Genomic DNA, 12,794 nt, shown 5'->3' on the forward strand with positions numbered 1-12,794 from the left:
AGCAGCATCTCAGGCTGGGTCTGGAACTGTAGAGGTAGTCAGTGCAGACTGAAGTACCAGTATGATGTACTCTCTCCATCTAAGTTCATTCCATTTAAGGGGCAGAGTGGCCCATTGTAGCTCCATGTAGCCCATACAGTCAGCCACAGATAAGTGTAGTGCAGGAGTCGCGTCTGAGAGTGACTAAAACATTGATCGGCCTACTTTGTCTCAGAGATTATGGGGCTTCGAAATTTGGAAGAAGGCATTTCTATATACTGTGGTTCTTTAGGTGTCCAAAAGCAGCAATTACTTCAATAGGATCATAACTGCCTTGACTCTCAGACGACTTTCAAAAACTGTAAGTCTAACAATGTGTTAGGAGAGTCCTACACAGAGCAGGTGAAAAAGAAGAGAGCTCTTTGAACCATCTATGTCAGTCATGGTCAGTTCGACAACAGAAAAAAAGAACACAGAGACCTGTAAAGATAAAGATAAAGAGGTCTTTCAGCATCACTGTCACAGGTGGCAAGAAGCAGAGGAAAAGGCATGCCTGGAAATCCTAGCAGAAAACAGCACTGTATACCTAGTCCTAATAAAATTTCTGCAATGCACTTGACTACTACACAATGATAAGAGAAACAGAAAACTAAGATATAAAATGAGCCTCAGGGCTTAAGATCAGCTACTATGTAAATAAGAGCCTCAGGAGCAGGTAGATTTTCCAGCTCATGTTATACAAGGAATTGAAATAATAGTTCAGATAATTATGAGATGACTGATAAATGCTGCATTATTTTAAGATTAAACCAAAAAAAAAGTGTTTACTTTAGGACAATCTGAAGTCTAATTTTTTCTTCTAGTTGCAGCTCACCTTGGTCTATTCTGATTAAAAGTTATGCAAATTTAAAGATAAATATGGAGCTGAGAGTCAAATGCAAAGAATATATTCTTAACGGCTCTTACCTGGTGATCTGAGGTTTTGTTAAATATCACCAAGGATTTTTTGTTTGAAGTTCTCCCTACGCAGAGATACAGCATTATAAATTCTAATGCCAAAGTAAACTGGTGATTTCTCTCCTCTGAAGGATTTCTGCTAGGTATTCTGCATTATGGACCCACAACTCCTATAAACCAGTATTGTCTTATGTTCTACTAGTAAAGAATCCATATTGCATGGTGAACATGCATTTTGTACTATGCAATCTAATATAAGCGCCAAATTGATTTCTCTATCACAATTTCCTGCTCGCTTAGAAAAGGAAGGGGCCTGTGTATTTCAGATTAGTGTTAGTTTTGCGAAGGAAGGGTTTCTGCACAAATGCACAAACTGCTTCCTACCATGGTTGACTAGAAAAGACAGTATGCAAGAAAATGTTATGGTTGAATCAACATTAATGATGATACACAGATCAGCCTTTATGTCTCTCTCCTGTGTGTGACTGGAGATGGTACAAAATTAATCCACTTCCAATCCAGAGGTAGGCAATCCCTACTATTCTCTTTTAATGCCTTATTCTGAGTTGGCATGGAACCCTATATCAGTAGTATTCAGCGGATGTGGTTGCTGTTCTCCCTACTCAAGAATACCATGGGTCTGTCCTAACTCATGTCAATAAAGTGAAGATGCCCTATCATAATTCTAAAAATTAAAGGGCTGCAGTTATCTATAATCTAGTGGAGAAGAGCTTGCAGATTCTACATTATAAAGAAGTATCCATTCCTTTGTCACCATGAACAAACAAGTATATTTACTCACTGCATATTTAGCCCTGGGTGACCTCAAATCCCAGAGCTTCCAGCACTTTCCTAGAGAGTTAGTGCTGCATGTCCTGCCTGCTGTCCAACCAGATCAAGACTGGGGACTTCATCGATCAGTGTTCCAGAATAGGAAACCTACCTAACCTCTGGGATTTCAAGGGAACATCCAAAGTAAAGCCTGTGGAAACATACAGGTTTTTCCCTTGAGAATAGTTTGAAATCCAAAGTCCACCCATGTTTGAGCCAAGCCTGTGATTTCAACACTCCCAGTAAGAGAATTAAACTTTCTGCGTGCAATCGGACCACCAGTTGGGTGGCATAAACCTTGGGCAAGCTAAGGAAGTCAGAAAATGCTGATGGGCAGTCAACAAGTGCAGGACAGGTACCAGAGGTGGTCTGATGTATTTATACTGGGTAAACGGTATTGGTGGGGGCTGGGAGCAGGAGAGGAAAAAACAAACAAAGGCAAGCCATCTCTTCCTTTTGAGAAGATGCTCAAGTTGAGCAGCTTCAGCACTACATTTGGGTCTTTTCTAAAGCTATTAACAAGATCATAAGTTTCCTTAACATGTGTCCATGATATCTGTAGGAAGATTCATCCTGGAACAAAAATGGGGGAGAGGGGAGGTAATACAGGCCATCTATATAAAAAAAAAACATTTCTCCAACTATATTTTTTTAATAAATGTTTCAGCAGTTATAAAACATGGTTGACTAAGACCCCTTCCTCCTCCTGTTCTTGAATATTTTTAGATAAGAAGAAATTGAAGTCTTCCAACTCATTCAAGTTAGTGTGAGAAAGTGGAGAACCAATACAAGGTCTAACAATTAAAATTTTATCTACATAAATAAGGCTTGGCAGAATTTGATTTTTGTTCTTTTTAATAATTTTGATGGATATCAATGTTTATTTTTATGCTTTAAGATTTTTATTGATTTAAATTTTCAGAGTTGCGGGATATGATGTGAGGTCAAACAATTATGGAATGACAGTACATGTTAAGAGTCAAAAGTTAAAGCTTTACAACTGTTGACGGTTGTGTTTTAGCATCACGTCAAAAACCACAAAAAAAAAAATCCTTAAATCAAACTATTAAGTAGCATTTTTCTTACTTTGTCTATTTGTTTCTATCATCATTGATGGAAATATTTTTTCATCTGTTTGTGTGTATTGGGTGAAGTCAACGTTTATTGACATTTGCCAATAAAAATCTATTCCTTCCAAGCCTATATATTAGGAATACCCAGCCTCAGGAGAAAGGGGGGGGGGGGTGACTTGGATTTGCCTCTTTCCACAAATCAACATTCCCTGAAATCTACAAAAAACAGAGATGCATGGTCAAGTTCCATCCTGCCTGTGAATTCTGCAGACTGAGAAGGAAAAGTGGGACAAAGTGTGCATCACCACCACTAGTTGCTGCCATCACATCAAGGTCTATGACCACTGAGGACATTCCAAGTTTCTGGGGCAAAAAGGCTCACATTCTGGAATCCCAGTTGCTGGGATTTCAGTCCAGGCAGGAGTCTAGTCTTCAGTCTGAATGTGGAGGGGGAAAGGAATGGAATCTGTTGGGATGGAGGATCCTGAATTTGATGTACTATGTAGATGTACGGCAATGAAATCAAGACAGTATGAGTGGGAACCCTGTTCTGTAGATCAACCTCATGAGGGGTGTTCTGTCGATCTTCTGTGATAAATTACGATGACCAGAAGGGAGAAAAAGTATAAGGGATGATGTCTGGCTGTTATTTCACCTGAACATAGGCATTCATGGCATGGACTATGCCCATGCAGCTGTGCCTCTGTTGCTGATGGGCATATACAAAAGCAGGAAGTTTCTCTGAGGAGACTGAACAGCAGGCAATGTAGCCACTAAAACCCAGCTGCTTCATCAGCATCAATTCGTTTTTTTTTTAGGATCACCACTTCTTTGTACTGGTGACCAAAATCATACATCCAGCAGTCTTCAATGAAATCATAAACAAGAGCAAACTATGGCTGAGATTGGACAAAATCTTCTAATGATAAATATCTTTAACTTAGAACAACTTTGAAAAACAGGTGAAAGTTCAATGGATTTAGAGGGGGAAGTGAGGTGTGACACATTAGAGTTTGCCTCTCAGCATGACAGCACCTCTTTAATTTACATGATGCGGCTGATAAACAAGAAGATTGCATTCCTTATGCAACAGAACCAATGTTATCAGAGTATGCAAATGGAAAAGGGCAAACCTAGAATGGGAAGATGGTTAATTTCCAGCTATGGAATATGGACTACTGGAGTGGAGTTACTCAAAGGGTCATCATAACAGCCAGTAGTTCAAAGAAAGATGAGGGGTCAATTATGGCAGAATGTAATTAACATTTTTAACAGGGAGGGTAATTAACCATGGAACATACTGTCAAGGGAAGTGATACACTGACCACCACTTTGAGACTCTTAATCTAGATTGGATCGCTCCCTAAAATATATGCTCTAATTTAACCTCAGTCTTATTTTCCTCAAAAATGTTGACTTATGTAGCACGGAAGAATAATTCCCATCAATGCAGCAGGAATTACTGTGTGAAGTTCTTTGGTTTGTTTTATTTAGGCAGTCAACTAGATGATCACAGTGGCCTTAAAATCTACAGACAAGAACTCCAAGGCTGACTGTCATTTTGTGGGGCATAAATTTCTGGGTACCCAGCTCCACTCACATTAATGGGGAATTCCACCTCCCACCCCCAGAGGGCAGGTACTTACCATTTTCTGAAGATCAGGCCTCTGTGCAGGGTTTATTTGAATACCCCAAAATTGAGGCCACCAAAATTAGTAGTCACTTTTCAAAGTTTGGCCTTTGAATGTACAGAGAGCATCAAGGACAAGTGAAGCAAATTGCTGATGTTGAAAGTAAATGGATAGTCAGATTGCTAAACAATTTGTATCTCTAAACAAGAGCACAGAGATGTCTGCCTGCTATCTAGACATTTTAATTCAGGTAAGACAGAATGACAGTTAAAGTACACATGATATACTAATCCTTGGTGGCATTATCTGATTCATAACATTATTTGCAACAACATGGTTTCTGATAGCAGCAGCTTCTTTTTCAGTTTTGACATTTGAAGGGTTAGAAGCTATATGTTTAAAGAAGGAGAAAAATAAAAGTATCAACTCTCCAGAGTTTGAATGCCTTGAGGAAAAAACATTGCCAAGTAGGCATAACTAGCAAGGAGTGCTCATATTTTGGTTATTAGTTATAGCAAGTAGTTACAATGAAAACAAGTTTTGAGATTTAAATACATATAATTTCCAGGGCTTGTTTCCATTTTAATACATTAAGGGTAAAATATTCCTGTTTCTGACAGTTTCAAATGAATGTTTTAGTCTCCTAGAGTTTTAATGATGTATGTGCCATCTTGTGACTTTTGTTTGATGGCATGGAAAGAGACACTCCCTGCAATGGCAACTGACGAGTTCTATGCCGGTGGTGAATTATACACCTAAAGGTTTGTAATGGGAAATGGTGGCATCTATGACCCTTTCTGAGAAAGCGATCTGACATGCAGCACCTAATTGGGACCTCCTCATGAGAAAACCCAGTAGCAGTTGCATTAATTAGAATTAAATATCACATTTCATTACTCACAAAAAGGTCTTTAAACATTTAGGTTCTGAAGCTTGATCATAAAAGCTCAATATATTGTACTTACAAAGATATTGGTAACTGTTTTGATAGCCTTCTCTTTCCTTTGCATAAACTCATCATCCTGCAAGACAATTAATTGACACAATTAAAAACCAAAAAAATTGAGCTTAAGCCTCAACACTACTAATGCATTTAGCAAGCAGACTTGTCAACTGGTTCCTAAATGAGCTGTTCAATTATTCAGTTAAGTACACTTAACTCTACAATTGCATCAGTCTGTCTGTTCTCTGTTTGTACAGCACTGGTACAATAGTGTCCTACTCAAGACTGAGGATCCTTGGTGAAATAGCAAAGCAAATTAACATGGACTTATTGCTGAGGAAAATAAGTGTCTCGGTGTACAGTAACTCCTCACTTAACATTGTAGTTATATTCCTGAAAAAAGGAACTTTAAGGGAAACTATGTTAAACGAATACATTTTTCCTCATAAGATTTAATGTAAATGCGGGGGATTATGTTCCAAGGAAATTTTTGGGGGCAGACAAAAGGCATCATACACTGTACAGTACTGCACTGTGGTTTGGAAATGCCCCTGGCTTACCTCACACAGGCACAGCCCGCTGCAGGCAAGGATGCTAGGAAGCACCTTCACAGTAGCAGCTTCCCCAGAGAAGAACAGGCATCGACTTTGCCAGGGGATGCTCCACTCTACGCCCACCTCTTCCCACTCCCACTTCACCTCCTCTCTGGGGTAGCTGCATCCACGCTCCTTTTCCCCCACCAAAGTCTTAAGCGCCACCAAACAGCTGTTTGGCAGTGGCGGAAGCACTGTGAGGGAGGGGGAGGAGGTGGAGAAGAGGAATTTGGGCAATGTTCCCTCGTAAACTCACTGCTTTTCTACAGAATCTTACAAGCAGTGGACAGAACAGGCAGTCAAACGACATTATAAGGGAGCATTGCACGAGCATGTTCTCTAATTGAGCAACAACATAACTTTGAAACAATGTTAAGCAGGAGGATGTTAAGTGAGGAGTTACTGTAACGGTTACTTAGATTTCAGTTTGGGTAGGAGGGTTGTTAGCATTATTATTTCCATTTTAATGAGGATACTGAGGCAGAGAGAGTCTCAATGACTTGCCCAGTGTCACATAGGAAGTCTGTATCTGTTACAGAGTGGGGAATTGAAACCAGGTATCCCCAGTTGTGGCCTATCACCCTAGCCACTGGGCCATCCTTTCTCTCACAATTCTGTATTCAAAATGGATCCACTTCCTAAAACAGCTGTATTATTATAGTTTAGACATTTGAGATTTTAAATCTCTCTTTTGATAATGCTGGATGAGTGGTACCAAAGGGACCAATGGGACCTATGGGGTTTAGGAGTCCAACTAGTTGTGCACCTAACTCCCTTAGTGGCATTTGAAAATTTCAGACATACACCAGTCTGCATCAGCAATCTCACTGGTTAACCAAACCAAACCTGAAATAGCAACTGCACCTCCCCAAAATGGAAAAAGAGGTCTAACTCTAGATGTCCATAATATTCCTAGCACAAATGGTCTATGGAAAGACAACACAACAGTAACCTCAGACAACCAATTACGATGAGCAAGTGAAAGATGTACACAGATGTTTGTAAACTCATACTTCCTTAAAGACAATGCAATTGAATACCACAATTTCATAACAAGTTTAACTGAAGAATGGGGGAAGATGGGCAAGAGGGTATAAAGTTTTCAGTTACATATTCAGAGATGTAGTTTCACAACCTCCAGGAGAAAAAAAGGATTGCACAGCAAATCAGCCCATCACACTAGAATTCTACTCCACATAGTTGAAGCAAAAGTAGTCTGCTACGCAACTGTAAACTCCTCAGATATTTCATTTCTATAAGCCATTGCGAAGATAAACTGATGTACCTACAGAGAACTAGTCCCAATGGATTTGTTCAGAAAAGGACATATTACATATCTCAACCTTCAGGCTAATACGACTAGCATTATCAGAGATACTTTGCCCAGAGCTGTTGCAACTGTAACAATTTGCTATTGTCACTTTCTGAGCTGAAACAGTGGCTGTAAGCCAGACCTGCACAACAACATTGGGCCCGCAGGCTGCATGTGGCCCGCGGAGGCTCACTGTGCGGCTCACAGAGGGAAACACTGCGCTCTGCAGGAAACCCAGAGCCCTTTGAATCCCGGCCGGCAGCTGGGATTTAAAGGGCTCAGGGCTCCCGGCAGCCCAGAGCCCTTTGAATCCCGGCCGTGGCTCTGGCAACCGGGCTGGGGCCAGGATTTAAAGGGCTCGGGCTCCCCTCAGCGGCAGGAGCTCTGGGCCCTTTAAATCCCTGCCCCAGCCCCACAAAACTCCAGGTTCCCCCAGCCGCTGGCCGAGCCCTTTAATTTGCCCCTGAGGGCTCCCAGCCACCTCTTCAGCTGGGAGCCCCTGGCTGATTTAAAATAAAGTATCACCTCCCCACCCCAATCTTCCTATTTGGCCCACAGCTGTTTTGGTGGGGCAGGGCTGGAAAAGGAGGGTTTGTTTCTGCAGGGCTGGGCGGTGCTGGGTGGGGTGTTTCCGTTGGGCCGGGAGGTGCTGCGGGGGGGGGGGGGGCGGGTTTGGCCTCAGCTGTTTTCTTTGGAGTAATGTGGCTTTACGAGTTGTGCAGGCCTGCTCTAAGCAAAGGCTGATAATATCATACTTATGAACTATTTGGGGTCAGCAAGAATTCATCTCCCCCGATATACGCAGATGGACCTTCAATTTGGATTCTGGTGTTTACTTGCTTTTCTAACAGTAATCCTTATAGCTACACCCATCCAGTTATAGACTAAAAAAAAAATCATGGCCAGATCCTCAGCTAAGGTAAATCAGCACAGTATTACCAACTCCAATGCAGTTACACAGATTTACAGCAACTGAGGAGACAGCCCCATGTATGTATAGACATATTTTGAGAGAAAACAAAAAGATTTAGCTAGGTCTTACCTCTGGTAGACTACGAGTTTTCTGAAACTGGGATATGGAGTAGGAGCGGATATAGTCTCCCATTTCTTCTCTAGTTTCTATTGCACGTTTCACCAGCCACTAAAGAGAACATTGATACTATTAAGCAACAACTTATTTCTAAGTATTTTGTATGCAAAAAGAGAAAAAAAAATCAAATATTTCAAAACCCAAAGTTTTTATGGATGTGTGACACTTCAGTGATTTACTCCATAAATAGCTCTATAACATTAGCTATTATCTTCATCTTCCCTATTTTTGTACATACCAATAGAACCAAAAAGAGAGGCCATAAACTAAGTAACATACATACTGTGTCTGTAACCCAGGCCTTCCCACACATCATAGAGTCAGACTTTAAGGCTAGAAAGGACCATCATGATCATCTAGTCTGACCTCCTGCACATCGCAGGCCACAGAACCTCAGTCACCCACTCCTGTAATAGGCCCATAACCTCTGTCCGAGTCACTAAAGTCCTCAAATACTGATTCAAAGACTTCAAGCTATAGAAAATTCTCCATTTACTCTAGCTCAAACCAGCAAGTGACCTGTCCCCCACACTACACAAGAAGGTAGAACACCCCCACCCTCCCCATCTCTGCAAATCTGATCTGGGAGAAAATTCCTTCCCAACCCCAAATATGGTTATCAGATAGACTCTGATATGTGGGCAAGACCCACCCGGGAAAGAATTCTCTGGAGTGACACAGAGCCTTCCCCATCCAGTGTCCCATTTCTGGCTGTTGGAAATATTTGCTAATAACAGTCATGTGCACTCCCTACAGACAAGCATGACTTAAGGAGTGGGGACAGAGCGAGTGCCCTAATCCTACACTGTGAACCACATGGGTCATTGACTTTAATAGGTCTCTGTGTAGGTGCAGTAGTCCACCAGATAAATCACAATGCAGAACCAGAGGCTTAGTTTGTAAGTTTCTTTAGGCAAAGTCTGCCTCTTTGGAGGTTTTTTGAGTCACATAGCACATTTTGAGCTACATTATTTCTAGAACAATGCATTTCAGAACTAGTTATAGTCACATACGGTTTGTCCCATATATTCATGTCTCCTATTTCATTAAGAACTTTTTAAACTCTGTAAATTTATTCTCATGGATTTTCCAAATCAGTGATAATTAATGAAAAATGCTGAGTTCCACATCAAAATCTCATTGCCTCTCCCACCCAAGTTGAAAAACCAATTGTCAAAGTTGATTTCGAAAAAGCCAAGGAATTTTCTAGGAATATTCATTGGAATTTTGCCTGGATTGACTGATTTTTTTTAATCCGAAGATTTAGATTTCACTCAATCTCAGTCCAAAAAGCAAAATACACAATAAAACCTAAGAAAACGATGTGGGACAGTTTAACCAGAAAGCATCAAGCTAGTGACTGGAATGTTTTAGCTTTTTCCCTTGCTGTTCATCTTTAAAGAATTTCTGAGCAGAAGCAAGCTAACTCTTCCCACCCCCCATTTTTAATTCTTTCCTTTCTTCTTTCTCTTTACACTCCTCTGATCCCCACTACTTAAAAAAAAAAAAAAAAAAAAAACTGAGTGTCTTTTAATCTCTTTTATGTCCTGTGTTTGGAGCCACTTTCCTTGTAACTTATTCTATATATTTATTACACTTTGCAAGGAATATCTTACTGAACCAGGACCCTACATGGGCTCAAAAAAAACACACACAACACTAGCAGATCCTAAAGCAAGATTTCTTCCAACTGGCAGGCACTACTGCATGCAGAATCCAGCCCAATGTTGTAGGTAATCCAGACAGTTTTGTTCTTTATGTGGGTCAGAGTGTGCTTCAGAATTCCATTTTATATAAAGACATCCTGGTGTTTTAAAATATTTATCCTTAAAAGAAAAAGTTTTTAACCTGATATTGCATTCCAACGCAGAACTTGCAGAAGATATAAAGCTCAGCAGTCACGCTGTAATTATAAGTCCTAGACTAAGTTTTAAGGCTTCTGTTTTGTTTAAAAAATAAAAAAAAAAGTGTGATGCACAACAAAGCTATTACCTGTACAACAGGGAATATGTGAATGAAATCCAGTCCCTGGATCTGATGCGGCTCCAAACGGTGGGGGCATTTCATTTTTGGTAAGACAGACACAATTTTCTCTGTCAAGGCACTATTTTAAAAGAAAAATATCAAAGTGTATACAAATAAAATTGTTTAACTTTTAAAGAATGACCTTTCCAAAATATGCAATGTTGTTGTAGCCATGTTGGTCCTAGGATACTGATTTCCAAATTACAGAGTAGTTTGAAAGTGCCCTCTATTGGCTGAAACTGGATAACACAATCTGGAAAAAAAAAACTCTTGTTTTATGAGCACAGTTGTGAAGTCGTATTTTTTAAAATTAATAAGCCTATTGCTTGTTTCTTAATTTCCATTACTCAACAACAAATTTAAAATATCTTAGGCTGATCAGATGCAGTGCAAGCGTGATCGTGAGGGATATCTATTTTATACATATGTTTCTGCTACCATGCTCATGCATTTAACTGCTCAAAGATAGAGAGATTAAATTTTAAAACATTATATATTTTAATCAAAGAAAGTTCAATTTCAGGATGAAAATCTGGAACTTAAAACTGAGTGGATCTCTGCTGTTGTTACTAATTAAGCACCCTCTCCTACAAAAACCATGAAATAGCTAAGTATCAGGAGGGGTAGCCGTGTTAGTCTGGATCTGTAAAAGCAGCAAAGAATCCTGTGGCATCTTATAGACTAACATAGTCTATACGGTGCCACAGGATTCTTTGCTGCTTTTACATAAAATAGCTAGAATATTGTAAAAGTGAAATATCTACCAAGAATGCTGCTTACGTGTACAAAGTCCAATCAGCTGGAGTATATATAATCCAGTTTACTGAGAGAAAAAAAAAAAAAGTGTCTTTCTGCAGCTCATAAAAGTGCTATTAAAGTGAAAGGTAGCTTAATAGGGGGATAACTCTACTGGGGTTCAATCTTCCACCACTGAATTAACAGGAGTTTTGTCACGGATTTCGGAGTAAAGCATTCTTTCCTGACCACAAAGAATTAAGCTAATATACAATGAATTGGTGCTCATACTCAGGAAGTCAATCTTTATAAACAACTTAAGAGTCACTGATGTGATATATTTTCCACAAAGGAGGGAAAAAAAAAAGAAAAGTGTCCAGATACTGACATCAGTGGCAGAGACTATCATCCTAAAGAGCTGCTGATGTTTTGAAGGAAAATTGCCCAGAAGGATGGGAGAGAGTGGGAGAAAATATCCAGAAACCGGGGATAATGCCTGAAGTTAGAAGAGAAATAGCTGAATGCGAATTTTGTAGTTCTCTTATAGATGACGCACCCTAGAATGTAATTTCCACTATGTCAATGTGTTAATGAGATGCAATAGTGTTCTTTCTTCGTACAACCAAGAATACATGCAATCCGTTTAAAATATTTTTGTCCCAAAGGGACAAGAAATCATATAACAAACATAATTTATGCTTCCATAAATATTTTGATTACATTTATAATAGCTAGCCCAAGATTTTTATTATTAGAACATTGTCTAATAAGAGCTAGCAAAATGTGCACTGACATCATCAATAGAATACTTGCTAATTAATCTCTTACCACAACCCTGAGAACTGCATGGAAACATTGAGACATTAACAGTTATATATTTTAAAACACAAATATCCTTATTTATACTACTAACACTTAGATTATTAAACATCCAAATAGTATTCTGCTATAACAATTTCTGCTGTTTTCTCACTGTTTACGTTTTGCATTTTCTTCAGCTAGAAGAATTAAAACAGAATATAAAGTTCCACTTCGATTCTTGTAGACTAGCACAGTCCTTTATTTTTTGAGTTCCAAATAATCCATGGGAATGTTTAAATTCAAACTTCCCTGTATTTAAAAAAACAACAACAAAAAAACCCAACTAAAACGTTCTCATTAAAGTAACAGTATCAAGGGTGACTTTCTTTTTAAGGGGACACAACTGATTTTTTTGTCCTGCTACCATTAAAACTAACATCTAAGATTTTTATAAGAGATAAAAATACACTCATCCCTATTTTCTGTTTCTTTGTGCATTTAAGAGTACTTTGCGTACAGCTCATTTCCTCTGGTGATGTGGATGTCTCTCAAAGCAACAGAGGAGAAAAATAATTTTTTTTTAAAAATGACATGATTGTAAACATCACTGAAAATCAAGAGGGGAACACAGATGCAGATATAGTAGCTGAAACTATGGCCTGGTCTACACTACGTTTATACCAATTTTAGCAGAGTTAAACTGATTTAATGCTGCACCCGTCCACACAACGAGGCCCTTTATATGGATATAAAGGGCTCTTTAAACCGGTTTCTGTACTCCTCCCCGACGAGAGGAGTAGCGCTGAAATCGGTATTACCATATC

The 12,794-nt window shown here is 39.4% G+C and overlaps 1 protein-coding gene across 1 annotated transcript in view; it reads right to left on the bottom strand.

Moving 5' to 3' along the window:
* CCDC93 (CCC complex scaffolding subunit CCDC93) overlaps positions 1-12,794 on the bottom strand; it is a 105,812-nt gene that overhangs the window by 84,492 nt on the left and 8,526 nt on the right. Inside the window, 3 exon segments of the mRNA XM_032794040.2 lie at positions 5,437-5,493; positions 8,362-8,460; positions 10,402-10,513. Coding sequence (XP_032649931.1) covers positions 5,437-5,493; positions 8,362-8,460; positions 10,402-10,513 — 268 coding nt within the window.

This window comes from Chelonoidis abingdonii, chromosome 10, assembly GCF_003597395.2.
Source record: "Chelonoidis abingdonii isolate Lonesome George chromosome 10, CheloAbing_2.0, whole genome shotgun sequence".
Taxonomy (NCBI): Eukaryota; Metazoa; Chordata; order Testudines; family Testudinidae; genus Chelonoidis; species Chelonoidis abingdonii.